Source organism: Entelurus aequoreus, linkage group LG04, assembly GCF_033978785.1.
Source record: "Entelurus aequoreus isolate RoL-2023_Sb linkage group LG04, RoL_Eaeq_v1.1, whole genome shotgun sequence".
Classification (NCBI taxonomy): Eukaryota; Metazoa; Chordata; class Actinopteri; order Syngnathiformes; family Syngnathidae; genus Entelurus; species Entelurus aequoreus.
This window is the reverse complement of record NC_084734.1, coordinates 53,012,054-53,031,633: the sequence shown is the minus strand read 5'-3', so window position 1 is coordinate 53,031,633 and position 19,580 is coordinate 53,012,054. Positions and strand designations below refer to the sequence as shown.

At 42.2% G+C, this 19,580-nt stretch overlaps 1 protein-coding gene across 4 annotated transcripts in view; it reads right to left on the bottom strand.

The window, feature by feature from the left end:
• LOC133648825 (gamma-aminobutyric acid receptor subunit alpha-2-like) overlaps positions 1–19,580 on the bottom strand; it is a 128,671-nt gene that overhangs the window by 95,671 nt on the left and 13,420 nt on the right. The window contains exons 1-3 of one of the 4 annotated variants that reach the window (XM_062045293.1): positions 15,724–15,848; positions 15,408–15,620; positions 9,291–9,392 (exon numbers count right to left, since the gene is read on the bottom strand). In XM_062045293.1, coding sequence (XP_061901277.1) covers positions 9,291–9,358 — 68 coding nt within the window. In that variant the 5' untranslated portion in view covers positions 9,359–9,392; positions 15,408–15,620; positions 15,724–15,848. Of the gene's footprint in view, positions 1–9,290; positions 9,414–13,834; positions 14,290–15,407; positions 15,621–15,723; positions 15,849–19,580 lie in introns of those variants that run through there. The other 3 variants (XM_062045290.1, XM_062045291.1, XM_062045292.1) reach the window with 3 other exon arrangements.

Sequence of the window (19,580 nt, the reverse complement as noted above, 5' to 3'; positions counted from 1 at the left end):
AGTATCACCACGCTTTACAACTCTGTCAATGTAAAAAAGGAAATTTTGACATGGGTGCATCACTAAATCTTTATATGTTGCTAAATATGTATATGTTACATTACCCAGAAGGCTCACGTAACTGAAAGCTAAGGATGAGTATAAGAGTTATGTCGTTCAAGCATTTAAAAGTTGAGATATTGTTACACTGTTTCTGATTTGTCTACACAAGAAGCAAACATACGTTTTGATGACAGTTGACGTTCGTTTGAGCGCTGCTAATATTTGTCACAATAGCAACAATGGTAACTGGCTACTTAATAAGTTCAATTATTTGGAATTAAAATATTGTATTTTATAAGGCGCATTAAAGGGGTCATATTATGATTTTATTTTTTATACATTTAAAACACTTCCTTGTGGTCTACATAACATGTAATGGTGCTTCTTTGGTCAAAATGTTGCATAGATTATGTTTTACAGACCATCTTGAAGCCGCTTTGTGACCGTCTCTTCAGGATATGGGCGGTCTTATTTAAGTGGCTGCACTTTGACAGCATCTCCTCCCCGCCATCTTTGTTGTACCGGTAGTTTTTAGCACGTCCATAGCGAGTCTCTTGACGGATATAAGTTAGAACTGTACGCTACTTTGTATTAGAAATGGCAACAGCTGAGGATGAATGCCCAAAATCAAGAGAATAGAGAAAAAGAAGGAGCTTATTGTCTACAGCGCCGACTACAATGGCGGACGCGCAAACATTTTCGGGACTTATGCAGATCCCAAATACACAACAACAGGAACCAAAATGTAGAAAAATTTGGTTTTGGATAATATTGCAAAACAAAACCCCAGATAATGTCTGCAAATAGGTGCCATTTTGCGGTCCTTACACACACCATTATAATACCGTATGTTGAATCACAAAACGTCTAACTACAGTAGCCGAAATGCTCCGCATTCCATCAAGCGGTGCGGCTTCATAGCTTACCAAAGTCGTACTAAAACATTTTGACAGATTTTTGAGCGCTGTGTGTAATGTTTTATATTCTTAATGAAAGATCAACATTTTGGTGTTGCTAGGTTACTACTCGTAAGCAAGCTTGCGTCATTTAGTGCAGTGGTGCCCAACCAACGGTTCGAGGACCGGTACCGGTCCGTGACGCATTTTCTACCGGGCCGCACGGAAACAATAATTAATGTATAAACTACCGCATTTTCTCCGACTTAACTTTCGCCTGTCCCACTAAACACGCCAATAAGCTTGTTAATAGATGTATATTACAACACCTTTGTTATAGTACATGGGGCAGTGCACATTAATGGACATATAAAATGTTAATGTGCCAGATTGTAGCCAAAGGCAATTTTTTTTGCTGTTTTTATCTGCCACACGTAGAAAGCTGGTCCATGAAAATAATGCATACAATAAACCGGTCCCTGGTGGAAAAAAGGTTGGGGAACCCTGATTTAGTGAACAGGATTCAACCTGCAGTCTAAACGTATCTCCTATGTGTGACCATACTTGCCAACCCTGCCGACAACCTCCCGGCAGAGATTTTCTCCCGACAAACTCCCGGTATTCAGCCGGAGCTGGAGGCCACGCCCCCTCCAGCTCAATGCGGACCTGAGTGGGGACAGCCGTTCTCACGTCCGCTTTCCCACAATATAAACAGCTTGCCTGCCCAATGACGTCATAATATCTACGGCTTTTAGAGAGTAGAGTGCACAACAAGGAGACGGAGCAGAAGAACGAGGAATACAGCCAAGGCGACGCCGAGCAAGATGAAGAAATACGCTTGCAAGTTCCAAAGCGAATGGAAACAAGAATTTCAATTCATCCAGAACAGTTCGAAGGGGAAGGGGTATGTTGCCTGTAAATTTTGTAGAACAGACTTCTCAATTGAACACGGTGGCCGAATTGATATAGTCATTCATGAACGGAGAGCGAAGCACAAGGCGGCGGCAGCGCAGCACCGTTCACAGTCCAGTATTATGGGCCACCTCGCAAAATGGAGACCCGATGGTGTAATATATGCCGAGACAAAGATGACTATGCTGATAGCTGCAAGCAACATCCCATTCTCATTTGCGGATGTTTACAACATAAAAAAGCATTGTACTTTCAAGTACAACAATGAGTAGATGAGTGTTGTGTGTGTATATGTGTAAATAAATGAACACTAAAATTCAAATATTTCTTTTATTTATATATATATATATATATATATATATATATATATATATATATATATATATATATATATATATATATATATATATATATATATATATATATATACATAGGTAGAATTCACTGAAAGTCAAGTATTTATATATATATATATATATATATATATATATATATATATATATATATATATATATATATATATATATATATATATATATATATATATATGAAATACTTGAGTTGGTGAATTCTAGCTGTAAATATACTCTCCTCTTAACCACGCCCCCAACCCTAACCCCCCCCCCCCCCCCCCCCCCGCCAAAACCACGCCCCGCCCCCCCACCTCCCGATATTGGAGGTCTCAAGGTTGGCAAGTATGTGTGTGACTGTAATCTACTGGTCAAATGTATCATTACACCTTCTAACACATAACATTGAGGTTGGTAAGCACGACCACAATTATTATTTACATTAGGCGCACCGGGTTATAAGGCGCACTTCGATTTTTGAGAAAATTATAGTATTTTAAGTGTTCCTTATAGTACAAATAATACACAACTGTATGTACTTTGGTTTAATACAAAGTACATTTGTGATACAATACAAAGTACATTTGTGATACACCAAATCAGTCCCACCAAGAGTTTACGATATTGGGATTGTTGCAATTCAGCCATACTCAACCAATCATTGTGAATTTTGCGAAGCCTCGCAACTTTGTCAAATTCCTGCAATTTCCCTGCACATTTTAGCAAATAATTTTTGTCAATCGAATATGCCAAAATGTGCGAGGAATTTGCAGGAATTGGACAATGTTTTGAGGCAAAATTTGCAAGTCAGAGCTATACCGCAGGGGTGGCAGTTGTGTTCCTTTCTTTTCAGTCTCTGCTTGTTGACCTCTAGCTAATTGTTCATATAGTTCCGTTATTCATTGGTTGACTGCCATCTTCCATGATGTTCGGTTTTCAGCAACTGCCTTCCATGTGGCGGGGTTGATTTTGCATTTTGTCATGAAGCTTTTGCAGTTGTCCTTGTACCTCAATCTTTGTTGTCTTCTTCTCCTTTTGCCATGGACCATTTTTCCAAAGAGGAACTGCTGTCATCCATTCCTTTTCACATGTCCCAAACACCTGAGTCTAAGATTGAAAACATGCTTTGAATATCTGTCTTTTTCTTAATACTTCTGCGTTTCTTATTTTGTCCTTCCAGCTTATGTGCAGGATCTTGCAAAGGTATCTTTGTTAAAACACATTTAGCTTCTTTTCTTGCCTAGAATATAGTGGCCATACCTCTACACCATAAAGGAGGGTGTTTAGTATACATGCTTTGTTTTGATTGGGAGAATTTTGCTGTTCCAAGCTCTTTTTTTCAACTTACCAAAGGATGTTGCTGCTTTACCTATCCTGGCCCCTATTTCATCGTCCATAACTGAGGCATTGACAGTTGAACCCATGTAGCAGAATTTTTGTAACGTTTACAAGTGGTTAATCGTTCAGCTGGATGTTGCATTGTGTTGTTCCATCTAATGCTAGGGTGACAGTTTTCTGTGTGCTGATGGTCAGAGAGAATGTTTGACACGCATGAGGCAGACTGTCCAACATGTCTTGTAGTGTCATCTTGTGCGCAACCATAGCTGCGTCGTCTGCAAAAAGAAGATCCCTGACAACAGTTGTAGTGGTTTTGGTCTTAGTTCTCAGGTGTGCAAGGTTGAATAATTACCCATCTGTTCTCAAGTGAGGAAAGACATCTCCTTGAAAGCGTTCTATAGAAGCACTGCAAAGTAGATGCTGAAGAGTGTTGGTGCCAGGACACAACTTTGCTTAACTCCGCTTTTTATCTCAAAACTTTCTATAGTGAGTATGTCAAAAAGTACCATTGCTTTCATCTCATTATGAAGAGTTTAAGTAGAGTAGGTAAACATCCGACTTTTTGAAGCACCATGTACAGGCCTGACCTACCAACTGCGTAAAGTGTTTTTCGCCCGATCGACGTTCGCAGCACTTGTCTTGCAACTGTCAGAGAGAGAAGATCATCTCCATAATTGAGCGCTCTGACCTGAACCCGCATTGGCTTCTTGGGAGGACTCGATCTGCCAGTTTCTGGAGGCGCTTCAAGATGATCCGTGCAAATGTATTGCTCAGCAAAGATATGCCTCTATAACTGTTACAGTCTCTCTTGTCACTTTTGTTCTTGTAGAATGTTATGATGTTGGTGTCTCTCATGTCGGGAGGTATTTCACCCTAACTCCAGCATACAGTTGACAACTTGTAGAGATGGGGAAGCAGAATTTCCTTGTTCTCTTTCAGGACCTCTGCAGGTATACTGTCACTGTGCTGCTGATGTCCACAGCACATTCTTGTGAGTACTGGTTTGAATAATGTTCAACCCATCTGTTTATTTGCTGATTCTTGTCTGTGATCAACTCTCCTGTCAGGTGAGTGGTGTAACTTTATTAACTTGTGGGCCAAGGGCAGTCTTGATCTTCTCATACATTATCTTTAAGTTTTCAGTGTCTGATGCCTGTTTTATCTTTGTACAGAGATTCGCCCAGTAGTAGTGGGCACATCGTCTTATCTTATGCTGTAGTTTGGACTTAGCTGCTTTTGGGCTGCTTCGTCATGGTCCATTTTTGTGGACCATGAGGGCTGAACGTTTCCTCCAGTAACGGCATCAGTGTTGATGCATTAAATTCGATCCAGTCCTCTCGTGATTCTCTCGTGGTCCTGTAAGCGTAAGAAGCTGACTCATAGATGGCTGTTCTTAAACCAGACCACATCACGTCAGGTGTGGAGTCATCCATGTCTTCTAACAGTACATTAAATGCCTACTGAAATGATTTTTATTTATTTAAACGGAGATAGCAGATCCATTCTATGTGTCATACTTGATCATTTCGCGATATTGCCATATTTTTGCTGAAAGGATTTAGTAGAGAACATTGACGATTAAGTTCGCAACTTTTGGTCGCTGATAAAAAAAAGCCTTGCCTGTACCGGAAGTAGCGTGACGTCGCTGAAGGTGTACAGCATTAAAGTCGCTGAGAATGAAAGATTGATCTTTAGCAGGTATGTTTTGGGGGTCCCTATAAAGGTTTTCATGGAAGAGGTCTTTATTCTCACTTCCTGTCATTCGTGTTGGAGCCTAGACACTTGATGTGGTAGTTTCCTGTTGTAGTAGCTACAGCAGGAATGCTCAGAAATACCTGGCTTAAGGTGTGCTGGGGCAGCACGGTGGGGTTAGTGCATGTGCCTCACAATACAAAGGACAAACCCGCGATATATCGCGTATATCGATATATTGCCCAGCCCTAGTTGCAGCACTAATTTATCTCTGGTCCGCTTGTCTGTTTTGGCCATAAACATCCTTCTTTACCTTCTTACTTATGTCCAATAATTCTTTATATCAGCCTGTGTACAGTTATTGGAGCACACAGCAATGAAAGGCTTTGAATCTCAACCCTCTTACGAACACTTGAAACACAAGAAACAATCACCTCCTAGCGATTCATACAAGGGACCGTCTAAAATAGGTTAGCAGTAATGAAGTTAACTATAATACAACACATGTCGCTATAAACTGACCTATTTTTCATAAAAAAGGACCCCGCGGCAGGCCAAGGACCAGATGGGGGGATTACATCTCCTCTCTGGCCTGGGAACGCTTTGGGATCCCCCAAGAGGAAGTTGCTAATGTTGCTCTGGAGAGGGAAGTCTGGGGGTCTCTGCTGGAACTGTTGTCCCCGCGACCCGATTCCGGATAAGCGGTTGAAGATGGATGGATGGATAAGCTACAGGGGAAGCTATCCCCGTAGAATTGTAGCAAACTACACTACAAGCTACACAGCAAAAAGTAGCTTGCTACTTCAAAGCTACATTTAAAGGTGCCATGTGTGGAGTTTGCATGTTCTCCTTGTGACTGCGTGGATTCTCTCCGGGTACTCCGGCTTCCTTCCACCTCCAAAGACATACACGTGGGGATAGGTTGATTGGCAACACTAAATTGGCCCTAGTGTGTGAATGTCAGTGTGAATGTTGTCTGTCTATCTGTGTTGGCCCTGTGATGAGGTGGCGACTTGTCCAGGGTGTACCCCGCCTTCCGCCTGAATGCAGCTGAGATAGCACCCTTTGCGACCCCAAAAGGGACGAGCGGTAGAAAATGGATGGATGGACGTGTAATAATGTGGCCAGAAATGGTACTGCAATCACGGTCAAAATGATGTAGTACCCTCCTTCTCTCCATGACTGAGGTTGCCAGATACACAGCCGAGTCCGAATCCTACTCCAAGGAACTTCAAATGGCAATCGACGAGTCCTACGCTGTAGGTTTCTCTTGTGTATGCTTCTTGCAAAATGGTTTACTAAGTAATTATGCCACATGTCCCTGATGTCGATTAGCCAAATGTATTTGTAAAGTTACGCAGCAATATTTTCGTCTGGAGTCCGGACAGATTGTTGGCATTACCCTGCTAAAATGTCCAGTATGACTGCACAGACCACCATCAAAATAATTAGATATAATAATATATAAAATATTATATATCGCATAGGCCTACTTTGATGGCAATCCAAGACCAACAGTAAAATTACCGCCACATTTCATTCAGCATAACTCCATGTTGCATCCAACCTGACACACTGCATTCTCTTCCATGTACGCACATCACCATCTTTCAGTGCAGAGTGCAATTCTATGAGCCAACCCACGTTATGCACACACCACGTTACGCATAAATCATATAGCCTGCTACCATGTCAATACACAAAGTAGAAAATCATTTAATGCATTACGATGTGCCAAGCAAATACCACCCCATGTGTTTGATGCACTTTCAGTACCAGAAACCGCAATTAGCCGTGCTAATGTTGGAACCCATTTCCTCAGCGTATCAGCATATTGAGAACGAAATAGGCACTGACAATACCCATATACACATAGGTTTTATTTGTCGAAAATATATTTTGCCCTGTCAGTGGGATGACACATCGACATACAGGCTAACAGGCATACATTTCCCCCGTTAGCCTGTATGTCAATGTGTCATTGACCGGGCTAGCATGCTAAGCATTACAATAGTGTGATGGTGCTTCTCTACTAAGCATTCGTTGCATGAACATACTAGCTTCGTTAGACTGTATTGGACAAACAATATATTTACATGTATTACAAATATAGTTTACATACGAAATGTCAATTTCCATTTATTACAAGTACTAAGAAAACGTAAATGCCTTACTAACCTATCAAGGAGGAAATTAGCAAGTTTGGCATAAGATGAAAAAATCACTCCCTCGTTGTCATGTGACATGAGTGTGTGTCTGTTATGATCTTGCTTACTAGTTTTGATGACTCGCCGTATGTTGCCTCTGATTGGCCAGTCTGTAATGTTTCGCCCTAACCTTAGCCAATTGTGACTCATCATACGAACACCAACCAATCAGCATGGATTTTCTCCATATGTATGGATGTTCTCATTCATCCAGGTCATTGTATTTTCTCCGTATTTTGAGGGGGCCTCAATTGGCAGTGCATTTTCTCTCTTTGTAGCTCGTAGCTTTGATGTAAGCTACCTAGTTACATTGGTGTAAAAGTAGATAAGCTACAGAAAAAGCTACTGGTTAAAAAAGTAGCTAAGCTACCGCCAAGCTACATGTAGCTTGTTACTGCCCATCACTGCATATACTGACCCATTTTTCATCTTAATGACCCCTTTGGGTCACAAATTTTACATTGACAAAATAAGTCAATCAATCAATCAATCAACCTAAGTGGGCACTTTTTAGTAACGATAAAACAGGGGACCAGCACTAGATGAGTTGGGCAACTAAGATGAGTTGTCGACATAAATATAACCGTCTACAACAGGTTGGCAATAATAAAGTGAACTATACTACAACACATGTCAACAAAAACTGACCTAGTTTTCATGTAAAAGACCAATGTAGCTCTCACATTTTATGTCGACAAAGGCAGGCCGACTTTAGCAAACACTTTTTAGTAATACGAAATCAGTTAAACGGGTTGCCGACATAAACATAACTCTTTAAGAAGGTTAGCAATAATGTTTTTGTTGACAATAGTATGTCGACATAAACGGATCATTTTTCATAGAAGTGATCCCTTTGGCTCTTGCATTTGATGTCAACCAAAGCGGTCGACTCTGTACATCGACAAACGCGGTTGACTTAAGCAGGCACTTTTTAATAATAAGATCAGAGGTGAGCAGAACTAGATGAGTTGGGCAGCTTAGACAGGTTGTCGACATAAACGGGACAGTCTAAAACAGATTAGGAAAAAAAAAGCAAATACTACAACACATGTCAACCCCGTAAGGCAGTGGTCCCCAACCACCGAGCCGCAGCCCAGTACCGGTCCGTAAACCGATTGGTACCGGGCCGCACAAGAAATTAAAATTTGTATTTTATTTTATTAAATCAACATAAAAAACACAATACATACATTATATATCAATATAGATCAACATAGTCTGCAGGAATACAGTCCATAAGCACACGATTGTATTTTTTTATGACAAAAAAATATATAAAAATACCATAGCCCCCCCGCTAACACCCCCCCCCCCCCCCAGTCCGTGGGACAAATTTTCAAGCGTTGACCGGTCCGCAGCTACAAAAAGGTTGGGGACCACTGCCGTAAGGGACAAGCGGTAGAAAATGGATGGATGGATGGATGTCAACATAAACTGACCTCACTTTTTACGTTGACAAAAGTGAACGATTTAAGCAGTCTTGTTTTAGAATTAAGACCACAGACGGGTTGTCAACATAAACGGCACAGTCTTAAACAGGTTAAAAAAAAAGAGAAAAGAATTGAACTCGTTGGAGTCAAGCCACATAGACATAAGCGGGGTTTAGTGTAACAAACCCTAACACATGCCAGCTACTCTCTGCAGTTAAGTAAATCCATACGGTACACAGTAAGTTTTGCGTGTCGAAAGGTTCATGTTTGACTGAATTGTTGTTATTAAAGACAGCATTAGTCTATTGAAGAGTAATGTAGACATCAATTGTTTCAGGTTTTCAGCACGCATTGTTGAGAGAAGAGGAGGTCCACTAACGCATCATGTCTTCCAGGTATCTCCCCAAATCAAATGAGACTCACCTGCTTCTCCACAGAGCCGTGAGCGCCAGGCAGGAGAGGAGCAGAGGCGCACTGTTGGTGCTCCACATGGTTGCTTGGGCACCGACACGACCAGGACCACCACTGCAACCACAAGGAGACCTTCTTCATTGATCACATGCGCCGCATCAAGATACAATGCAGGACACAACCAACCAAGAGGAAGGAGCAGAGGAAGAGGAGGGAGGGGGGGGATGCTGGCAATTAGTAGTGTTTGTCGATACTTGGAATTTTGCTGTTGATCTGATACCAAGTGCATACAGGACCAGTATTGCCAATATTGACACTGATACCAATACTTTTTATTTGAAATATTTCAGATCACAAAATCAAAAGTAAGGCCTTCAAATTAAAAGCACACGGGTAAAAAAAAAAAAGATGGTTACACCACATGAGTTGTGTCTTTTCTGCCCTAGCACTTATGGTGTCTCTGACAATATTGTTTTGTACTTACAAGTCACACTGTATGTTATTATCATACTCTTTATGTACATGTATGTAGCAAATGCCACCCTGCGGTTTTTAGCTCATTAGCTGCCATTGCTCCACTTAACTCTCGATCAATGGGGGCAGGCTCACATGGTAGAGCAGTCTTCCACATACTTGAGAGTTCCTGGTACTTGTCACTGACGTTGTGTCTTTGAGCAAGACATTTGACTCACCTTGCTCTCATTGCCACCCACACTGGTGTATGAATATGCGTGGCAGGACTCCCTTGCAAAATGGGACTTTCTAAACAAAGGTTTAAACTAGGGCTGTCAAAGTTAACGCAATGATAACACGTTAAGTTAAGTTAAAGATAAAGTACCAATGATTGTCACACACACACACTAGGTGTGGTGAAACTGCATTTGACCCATCCTCTTGTTCACCCTCTGGGAGGTGAGGGGAGCAGTGGGCAGCAGCAGTGGCCGTGCTCGGGAATCATTTTGGTGATTTAACCCCCAATTCCAAACCTTGATGCTGAGTGCCAAGCAGGTATAATGGGTCCCATTGTTATAGTCTTTGTTATGACTCGGCCGGGGTTTGAACTCTCAACCTACCGATCTCAGGGCGGACACTCTAACCCCTAGGCTACTAAATTACTATAAGTTCCTTTAGACGGCGATCATTTTTTTAACACGCGATTGACGTCTTTGTGTCCTGATCCCTTTTTGTCCCTCAGCCTGTTCCGTAGCGTGGGGAAACGTAATGGCATCCTGTTACTGTTGCGCCACAAGCTCGAAAATAGCGGACATAAATGGACAAAGAAAGCCATAGCAAGTCATTTTTCGACAAGGCAAAACTATTTTATCTTCAATCGACGTGAGACGACATCATTGGATGGTGCCTTTGCCGGTTGTAAGAAGGAGCTACACGTCCATCTTTACATTACAGTTAAGTGTATTAATACCATAAAATGTAGATTGTTACTCATACTGTTTTTTAGTAAGATGGAATAAAAGCTAAGCAGAAAAAGAAGACGGTAGAGAGAAAGTCTAAAGTCATTTTTATCTGAGATTTTCACCAAAACATGTCAAGACATCTTTTCATACCAATCACGCACTTCTGGCTTCACAATAATAGCGCTACGCTTCACATCCTTGTAACTACATAACAAAATGAAAAATGGTCTTATGTTAAGATTATGCTTTGTCAAAGATGTTTTGTAATGTAATATGGGATATTTTAACCAAAAGTTTTCTGGTAGATTGAAATAATGTATATATTATTTTAAAACCTGTTCTGATAGATATTCAGCAATTATAGAATGTTTAGCAGGCTGAATATTACATTTTAATAATAAATAGAGAAGGTTGAGACATTGTCTTACAGAGATATGAATACCATTAACTTGTGCAACATGTAATGTACAACATATCAGAAGCATTTATTCAGGTAGAAATATCACATTTTACATTACTTAACATCTTTGACAATCAAACCATAATCGTAACAATCCACATTTTAGGTTAATACGTGAAACTGGTATCTAAACATGGTGTAGCTCCTCCCCTCTGAATGCAAGTGCTTCTACAGCTGGTATACAAGTTCTGCATTCCTACAAAATACAAAATCTGGCTAGATACCAAGGCACTGCAGGTAATTTATTTGTCTTTAAAAGCTTGTTTATGTCCTTTTTGTGCTGAGCTGTTTAAAAAAGCCCAATGTTTAAAAAAAACATGTCATTAAAGTAAACTAATTGTCCGTCATAAAACATTAAAAAATATCTGTCTAGGGTACAATCAATGACGAAAAATTACATTTATCTGCGATTAATTGAGACCAATTTTGAGTTAAATATGAACAAACTGTAATTAACCGCAATTAAATATTTTAATTGTTTGACAGCCCTAGTTTAATCATAATAATAATAAATAATAAATTGTGCTCACGGCAGGTTTGATTCCAGCGTGTGCAGGATTTTATTTTGAAATGAATTTCTGTGCAACTGTTGTAAATCATTCTTAACGAACACTTTACGATACTGCTTTACCTTTTGAAACAGACAAGCTACTAATGTGAAAATAAATGACTTCTAAGGAATATAACAGGGAGATTTTTTTCCTTAATTATGTTCCCTTACTTTCTAAGGAATTTCCCTTATTTTCAAATGCAAATTTTGACAAATATGATTTAACATTTGTCATAGCACAAGTTATATGTACTTCCAGTTGTTTTTGTTTTCTTCAAACAAAACAGGTCTCATTAATTAAGCTAATATAAATCGGATACTTTTATTGTGAAGTGACTTTCTATGTAACTGTTGCAATTATTGACAGAAACTTTACGATGCTGCATTGAGTTACTTGTATGTGTTGTTTGAAAATAAACGCTGTCCAAAGAACAAACCGATGGTGTGTTTCCCTTTTAATTTTTTTACAGGAAATGTCTCTTATTTTTAAATGCAAATATCGACATGTATTATTATCATCTTATATCATTGCACAAATGTATTTTCAATTACTTTGCAGGAAATTTCCCTTGTATTCAAATAGTTGTTGGCATATAACATTTATCATTGCACAATAAACTATTTTGTTTTCTTTAAATGTCAAATTCATCACTGTTACCTTTATTGTGAAATGACTTCCTGGGCAACTCTTGCAATTCGTTGTTGACGGGACACCTTACTCAAACCATGTACTAATATGATCGAATTTAAGAGGTTGTTCAAACGACACGTATTTACAAAGCACAATGGAGAATAATTTTGATAAACATTGTGAAAATTACACATTAATCGGGTCTCAATGTGAATCATGACTGACTTACCGGAACTGTTGTATTTAGAATTCATTGATGTAAATTGTGTTACAAGATGAGAAGAGGAACACATGTGTCAGTAATTGCTATGAAATGGAAAAGAAGTAGGATTAAATAAACTTTGCTTCTTCCTACTCCTTTTCGAACATGCTGTAAATGAGAATGGGGATTCTATGATGCAGATACATGTTCGAAATAAACTCAAATCATAAGTGCAGTCATAACCGTATATGTAATAAACGCTGTCTGGAGAATTAAACAGGGTGGTGTGTTTCCCCTATTTGTGTTTATTTACAGCAGTGGTTCTCAACCTTTTTTCAGTGATGTACCCCCTGTGAAAATTGTTTTAATTCAAGTACCCCCTAATGAGAGCTAAGCATTTTTGGTTGAAAAAAAGAGATAAAGAAGTAAAATACAGCACTATGTCATCAGTTTCTGATTTATTAAATTGTATAACAGTGCAAAATATTGCTCATTTGTTGTGGTCTTTCTTGAACTATTTGGAAAAAAAGGTATAAAAATAACTAAAAACTTGTTGATAAATAAACAAGTGATTCAATTATAAATAAAGATTTCTACACATAGAAGTAATCATCAATTTAAAGTGCCCTCTTTGGGAATTGTAATAGAGATCCATCTGGATTCATGAACTTGATCATTCTAAACATTTCTTCACAAAAAAAGTAAATTTTTAACATCAATATTTATGGAACATATCCACAAAAAAATCTAGCTATCAACACTGAATATTGCATTGTTGCATTTCTTTTCACAGTTCTTTTTGACAGACATTTAAAAAAAAAATCTCACGTACCCCTTGGCATAACTTCAAGTACCCCCATTTGAGAACCACTGATTTACAGTACTTTCCAGGAATTGTTCCTTAAATTCCTAATACACATATTGACATGTGTCATTATCATTGGAAAAACAATATACTGTCATTTTTTCCCCCTCAAAACATGTCAAATTCACCAAGCTAGTATCGATCCGTTAATAAAGCCGCCGTTGATATCGACGCTATCGATATTTGGTTCGATGCGCCCACCCTGGGTAATTAGTATTCTGTCACACGTCCCACGCACACGCACACACTCACACACACCGCTGTTGCCAAAAATACTAAATCACGTTAGCACCACTTTTCATGAAACGAAAAAACATAGAAGATCCTATTTAGACAATGCCATTAAGAATGGCCGCTTTTTCTCCGCGCCGCTACCGTGTCACAGTGGATGTGTGTGTCACACACGCACGCCCACCTCCACACAGGCACTCACCTCAAGTGCGGCAGTAAGTGATGTGTCCAGTGAGTGATGTGTCCAGTAAGTGATGTGTCCAGTAAGTGATGTGTCCAGTGAGTGATGTGTCCAGTAAGTGATGTGTCCAGTAAGTGATGTGTCCAGTAAGTGATGTGTCCAGTAAGTGATGTGTCCAGCCGCGGGCGTCGAAGATGCAAAGGAGAAGAAGTGAGCATGAACGCGCAGCTGAGTCCTGATGTGCTGACAGGAGGACGAGAGGCGCGTCATAGTCCACTCACATGGAATGCCATCGCTGCCATTAAATCACACCAATGTGTTGCTTCGGAATGGAAGAATACAAACATATATATATATATATATAAATAAAGATACAAAATATATATATATATACATATATTTCAAAAGGTCGTCCTCACAGCTGTCGATGTGAGTCGTGATAAGCAAGAAGGAGCTCATTGAGTCCTCTCATCTCCGCGCTAAACTACACGCTGCTGCGCGAGGAGGAGGAGGAGGAGGAGGAGGACACACACTGGGTCCTAAAGGTAGTTCCTGCCCCCATCCTGGGAGTGACTGCACTTTGTTCTTCCCGGCTGCTGATGATCAATATCGATTATGCTCATGATCAGGCGTTTATTTGCTTTGGTGGTTTTCAAGTTGATTTCCCAACACGTATGCCAGTGCAACATGACGCATCACACATGTCACGTTTTTCTTTATAACATGTCCAAGAAGGAGGAAAGAAGCAATCCTTTTCCATAGCAACTACTTACACAGTTGTTCACTTCCGCTTCTCAATTGTTAATATCATTTACATCAGGGGTGCTCACACTTTTTCTGCAGGCGAGCTACTTTTCAATTGATCAAGTCGCGGGGATCTACCTCATTGATATATATAATTTATATTTACTTATTTATGAAATGTATGTTTTTGTTAACAAGTCAAAGGTGTTTAATGATAATGCAAGCATGTTTAACACATATAGTTGATATTGTTAATAAATTAAAGGTGTTTAATGATAATACAAGAATGTTTAATACATATAGTTAATATTGTTAACAAGTTAAAGGTGTTTAAAGATAAGGCAAGCATGTTTAACACATATAGTTAATATCTGCAATGGCGCCTCATAATACACCTGCTGTGAACCTGTTTTTATTTTATTTTATTTTATTTTATCGTGTTCTGTTTGTGTTGTGTTATGTTTGCTCGGTACTCGTATTATCTTTTAACCTGCCCATTGTACAGCACTTTGGCTACACCTCTGGTAAATTTTAAATGTGCTTTATAAATAAAGTTGATTTGATTGTTAACAAGTTAAAGGTGTTTAAAGATAATACAAGCATGTTTAACACATATAGTTAATATTGTTATCAAGTTAAAGGTGTTTAAAGATATAAGCATGTTTAACACATATAGTTAATATTGTTAACAAGTTAAAGTGTTGTGTCTCAGAGAAGGGAAGGAGGCGACAACCAGGGCAGGACTGCGATTTACAGGGTTTATTTTAAACCTTTGATGAATACGTGGCATGTGTATGCTACTCAAAGTGAGTGAGTGTTGACTGTGTATAATTAATAATGTAAATGTTACCAAGGGTTGTCGTCTGTAAATGTTGGTTGTATCTTTCGTCGTTATCCAAGGGGGCAAGACGAAGCGGCAGTTCGTGGACAGGCAAAATGTCGTGGGCAAGAGCAGGGCAGCGTGGTCTGGGTCCGAGCAGGGAGGTCGTGGATCGAGGAGGGCAGTCAGGAATCCGGATGGGTGTCGAGTGACAAGGCACGATCACGGAGGACAGGGGAGTCACTGTGGAAATACAAAAGGACATGAACCAGGGGAAAACACGGAGATATAGCAAAACAAGCACGAGGAAATCACGGGGGAAGGGAATGCCAGACGTGATGCTTACTGGAAGGTTAGCGACGTTCTGGCAAAGGTTCCTCGGGTCCGCTGGTCTTCATGCCGCTCCCCGTCGTCAAGTCCAGGTGCGCAGATGAGTGATTGTTTGCAGGCTTGTTGCTGTGTGGGCGTGTTGTGCTCAGCGCGAGCAGAGGCGTGTCTGAGCGTGCTGCCAGCAGAGGGGTTAACAGAGGTGCCTGCAGCTCCAGCTGCAGAGGAAACGTGGGTTCGACTCCGCGTCATGACAGCACCCCCCCCCACCCCCCCCACCCCCCCCCCCCCGTTATGTGGGGAGCATCAGGATTGGCACAGTCGACCAAATAAACGAGCCCCCTACCTTGTCGACGGACCCTGAGGATTTCCTTAACCGACAGGGGCAGGGACAGGAGGGGACAGAGCGCTCTCCGCTACCGGTTTAATCTGGGAAACCTGGACCACTGGATGCCGCTTGACCGAGGGTGGGAGAGCCAATTTAACTGATACAGGATTTATGATAGACATGATGGAGAACGGACCAACATAACGTGGAGCCAATTTCTTAGATGGTACCTGGAGGCTGAGGTCCTTAGTGAGAAGCATCACTTGTTGTCCTGGTTTATAGGACGGAGCTGGAATGCAATGACGGTTGGCGTTGCGACACATTTTCTCGGATGCTCTTTCCAAAGCTGCACGAGCGGCTCTCCACACCCTCTGACACCGTATAATATGAGCTCTAGTTGAGGGTACAGCGATCTTCAGTTCTTGCTGGGGAAACAAAGGGGGTTGATAACCCAATGAGCACTCAATAGGAGACATACCGGTAGCGGAGCTCTTCAAGGAGTTATAGGAAAACTCCACCCATGGCAGAAACTTGCTCCAGGATGTGGGTTGACGACTGGCGACACATCGGAGCATGGTCTCCAAGCTTTGATTCGCCCTCTCGGCCTGCCCGTTGCTTTGGGAATGGTATCCCGATGTGAGGCTGACCGAGGCCCCGATTCCCTTGCAGAAAGCTCTCCATACTTGCGACGTAAACTGAGGGCCTCGGTCAGAAACGATATCCACCGGAATACCATGCTGCTTGACGACGTGAAGTGTGAGTATGTCAGAAGTCTCTGAAGCAGAAGGTAACTTGCGCAGCGGAATGAAATGGGCTGCCTTGGAGAAACGATCAACAATTGAAAGGATAGTGGTGTTACGTCTGGAAGCTGGAAATCCCGTGACAAAATCCAGGGCGATGTGCGACCAAGAACGGGCAGGAATGGAGAGAGGGCGAAGAAGATCAGCAGGAGGCCTGTGTGACGTCTTACTACGGGCACAAGTTGAACAAGCAGCGATGAACTCCCGAGTGTCCTTGGCCATGGATGGCCACCAAAAACGTCTTTGCAGCAGTGATAGGGTTCGTTGAAAACCAGGATGGAATGAGAACAGGCTTGAGTGCCCCCAATCCAGGACCCTGGGTCGTAGCTCCCGATGGACGAACAGTCTGTTGGGAGGTCCACCTCCCGGTCCTGGATTGGAATGCAGTGCAGACTTAACCAGGTCCTCCACTTTCCAAGTTACCATCCCTATGATGCGAGTGGGAGGAAGGATGGGTTCTGCCACTGCCGGACCGGTAGGTTCTTTCAGAAATAACCGAGACACTGCGTCAGCCTTAGTGTTCTTGGACCCAGGTCTGAAAGAAAGCACGTAATTGAAGCGAGAGAAAAACTGCTGCCACCTTGCCTGGCGGTTGTTGATCCTCTTGGCAGCTCGGATGTGTAGGAGGTTGCTGTGGTCGGTAAGGATCTGAAACTGGTGTCTAGCTCCTTCCAACCAGTGTCTCCATTCCACCAGGGCCTCATGGACCACCAGTAATTCTCTATTCCCAGCATCATAAATCTGTTCGGCCGTGGTCCGGCGCCTGGAGAAAAAAGCAACAGGGTGAACCAAATTGTCATTCTTGGACTGTTGAGAGAATAGCCCCAATCCCCAAGTCTGAGGCGTCAACCTCCACCAAAAAAGCAGTTTCTAAGTCGGGATGGACTAGAATGGGGGCAGAAACAAAATGCTCCTTTAACTCCTCGAAGGCCTTCTTCGCCAAAAGAGTCCACACAAAAGGAACGTTTGTAGATGTGAGTGAATGGAGTGGTGCCGCAACTCTACTGAAGTCTTGAATGAATCGGCGGTAGAAGCCAGCGAAGCCGAGGAACCTCCGAAGTTCCGTCCTAGTAGTGGGTTGCGGCCACTTCACCACGCCCTCCACCTTCTTCGGGTCCTTATGTGACCCCTTTCGACCACGAATCAGAGGAACTCCACCGAAGAGGAGTGGAAGCAGCCCTTTTCAGCCTTAACAAATAGACAGTTTTCCAAAAGACGTTGCAGGACAAGTCGGACATGTCTCTGGTGATCAGAGAGGTTACGGGAGAAAATTAGAATATCATTGAGGTATACTACCACGAATTGGTCCAGCATGTCCCGAAGAATGTCATTGACAAGAGTTTGAAAAACTGCAGGTGCGTTGGTGAGTCCAAAAGGCATCACCCGGTACTCATAATGCCCCATATGAGTGTTGAAAGCAGTCTTCCACTCGTCTCCCTCTTTGATCCGGACCAGGTGATAGGCGTTACGAAGATCCAGTTTGGTAAATATGGTAGCAGGTGCCAAAGGTTCAAAAGATGAGTTGAGTAGTGGAAGAGGGTACTTATTCTTAATAGTGATGTTGTTAAGGTGACGGTAGTCAATGCAGGGACGAAGGGATCCGTCCTTCTTGGCAACGAAAAAGAATCCCGCCGCCAGTGGAGACTTGGATGGTGTAATGATGCCTGAGGCAAGGCCCTCTGTGATATAGTTCCTCATAGCTTCTTTTTCTGGCAGAGACAAATTGTATAGGCGACTAGACGGCAAAGTAGCGTTAGGGAGTAACTCGATGGTACAATCATAAGGTCTATGAGGGGGGTAGTCCCAGGGCACGTACCTTGCTGAAGACCTCGGCTAAGTCATGGTAGCAAGCTGGAACCAGAGATAGATCTACCTGGGGAGTCGTGGTAGTGGAATGGTAGACCGGATGAGATGCTGACCCAAGACAGTTGGCCATGCAGGATGTGCTCCATGCCAGAATTCTGCTGGAAGACCAAGAGATATGGGGGTTGTTGTGATGAAGCCAAGATCTTCCAAGTACCAGCGGGGCTACCGGAGCTTCTAGCACCCATAAACTAATGGTCTCTCTGTGATTTCCAGAAATGGTCATGGAAAGGGGCTCTGTGCGGTAATTGATGGGGCCCAATGGCCGTCCATCCAGGGCCTGTGCTGGCAGCGTCTTGTCCAGGGAGATCAGGGGAATGCCCATCTGCCGGGCGAACTTGTAGTCCAAAAGACTTTCATCAGCTCCAGAGTCCACAAATGCCTGTACTTGAATGCTCCTCTGATCCCAGGCCAGAATTGCGGGTAGCAGTATGTCGGGGTTTTCTTCATTACGGGGAACTAAAGTATGGCTCACCAGGACTGCCATTGAGTTAGTTCTCTGGTCTCGTTAAGCTGCTCGCTCACAAAGTCTTAGGTCAAATTGGAGGGCCAGTTCGATGAGGTCCTTGCAGGAAGTAGGTCTGTCTCTCAGGAGACCGTCCTTAATCTCTTCAGAGAGGCCGCGGCGGAATGCGCTTTGGAGCGCCCGGTCCCCCCAACTGCTGTACGCCGGCAGGGTCCGGAATTCCAGGGTATAGGCTGTCACGGAATGTGAACCCTGCGAGATGGTGTGTAGACGTCCGGCCGCGTCCCCCCCATCCTTGGGGTTGAGCCTAATGGTCCTGTCGACTGCAGCAGTAGCCCACTTGAGAGCCGGGCCGGAAAGTAAGGAGAAAATAAATGCAATCTTGGCGCCGTCGGAAGAATAACGGGAGGACTGGTGAC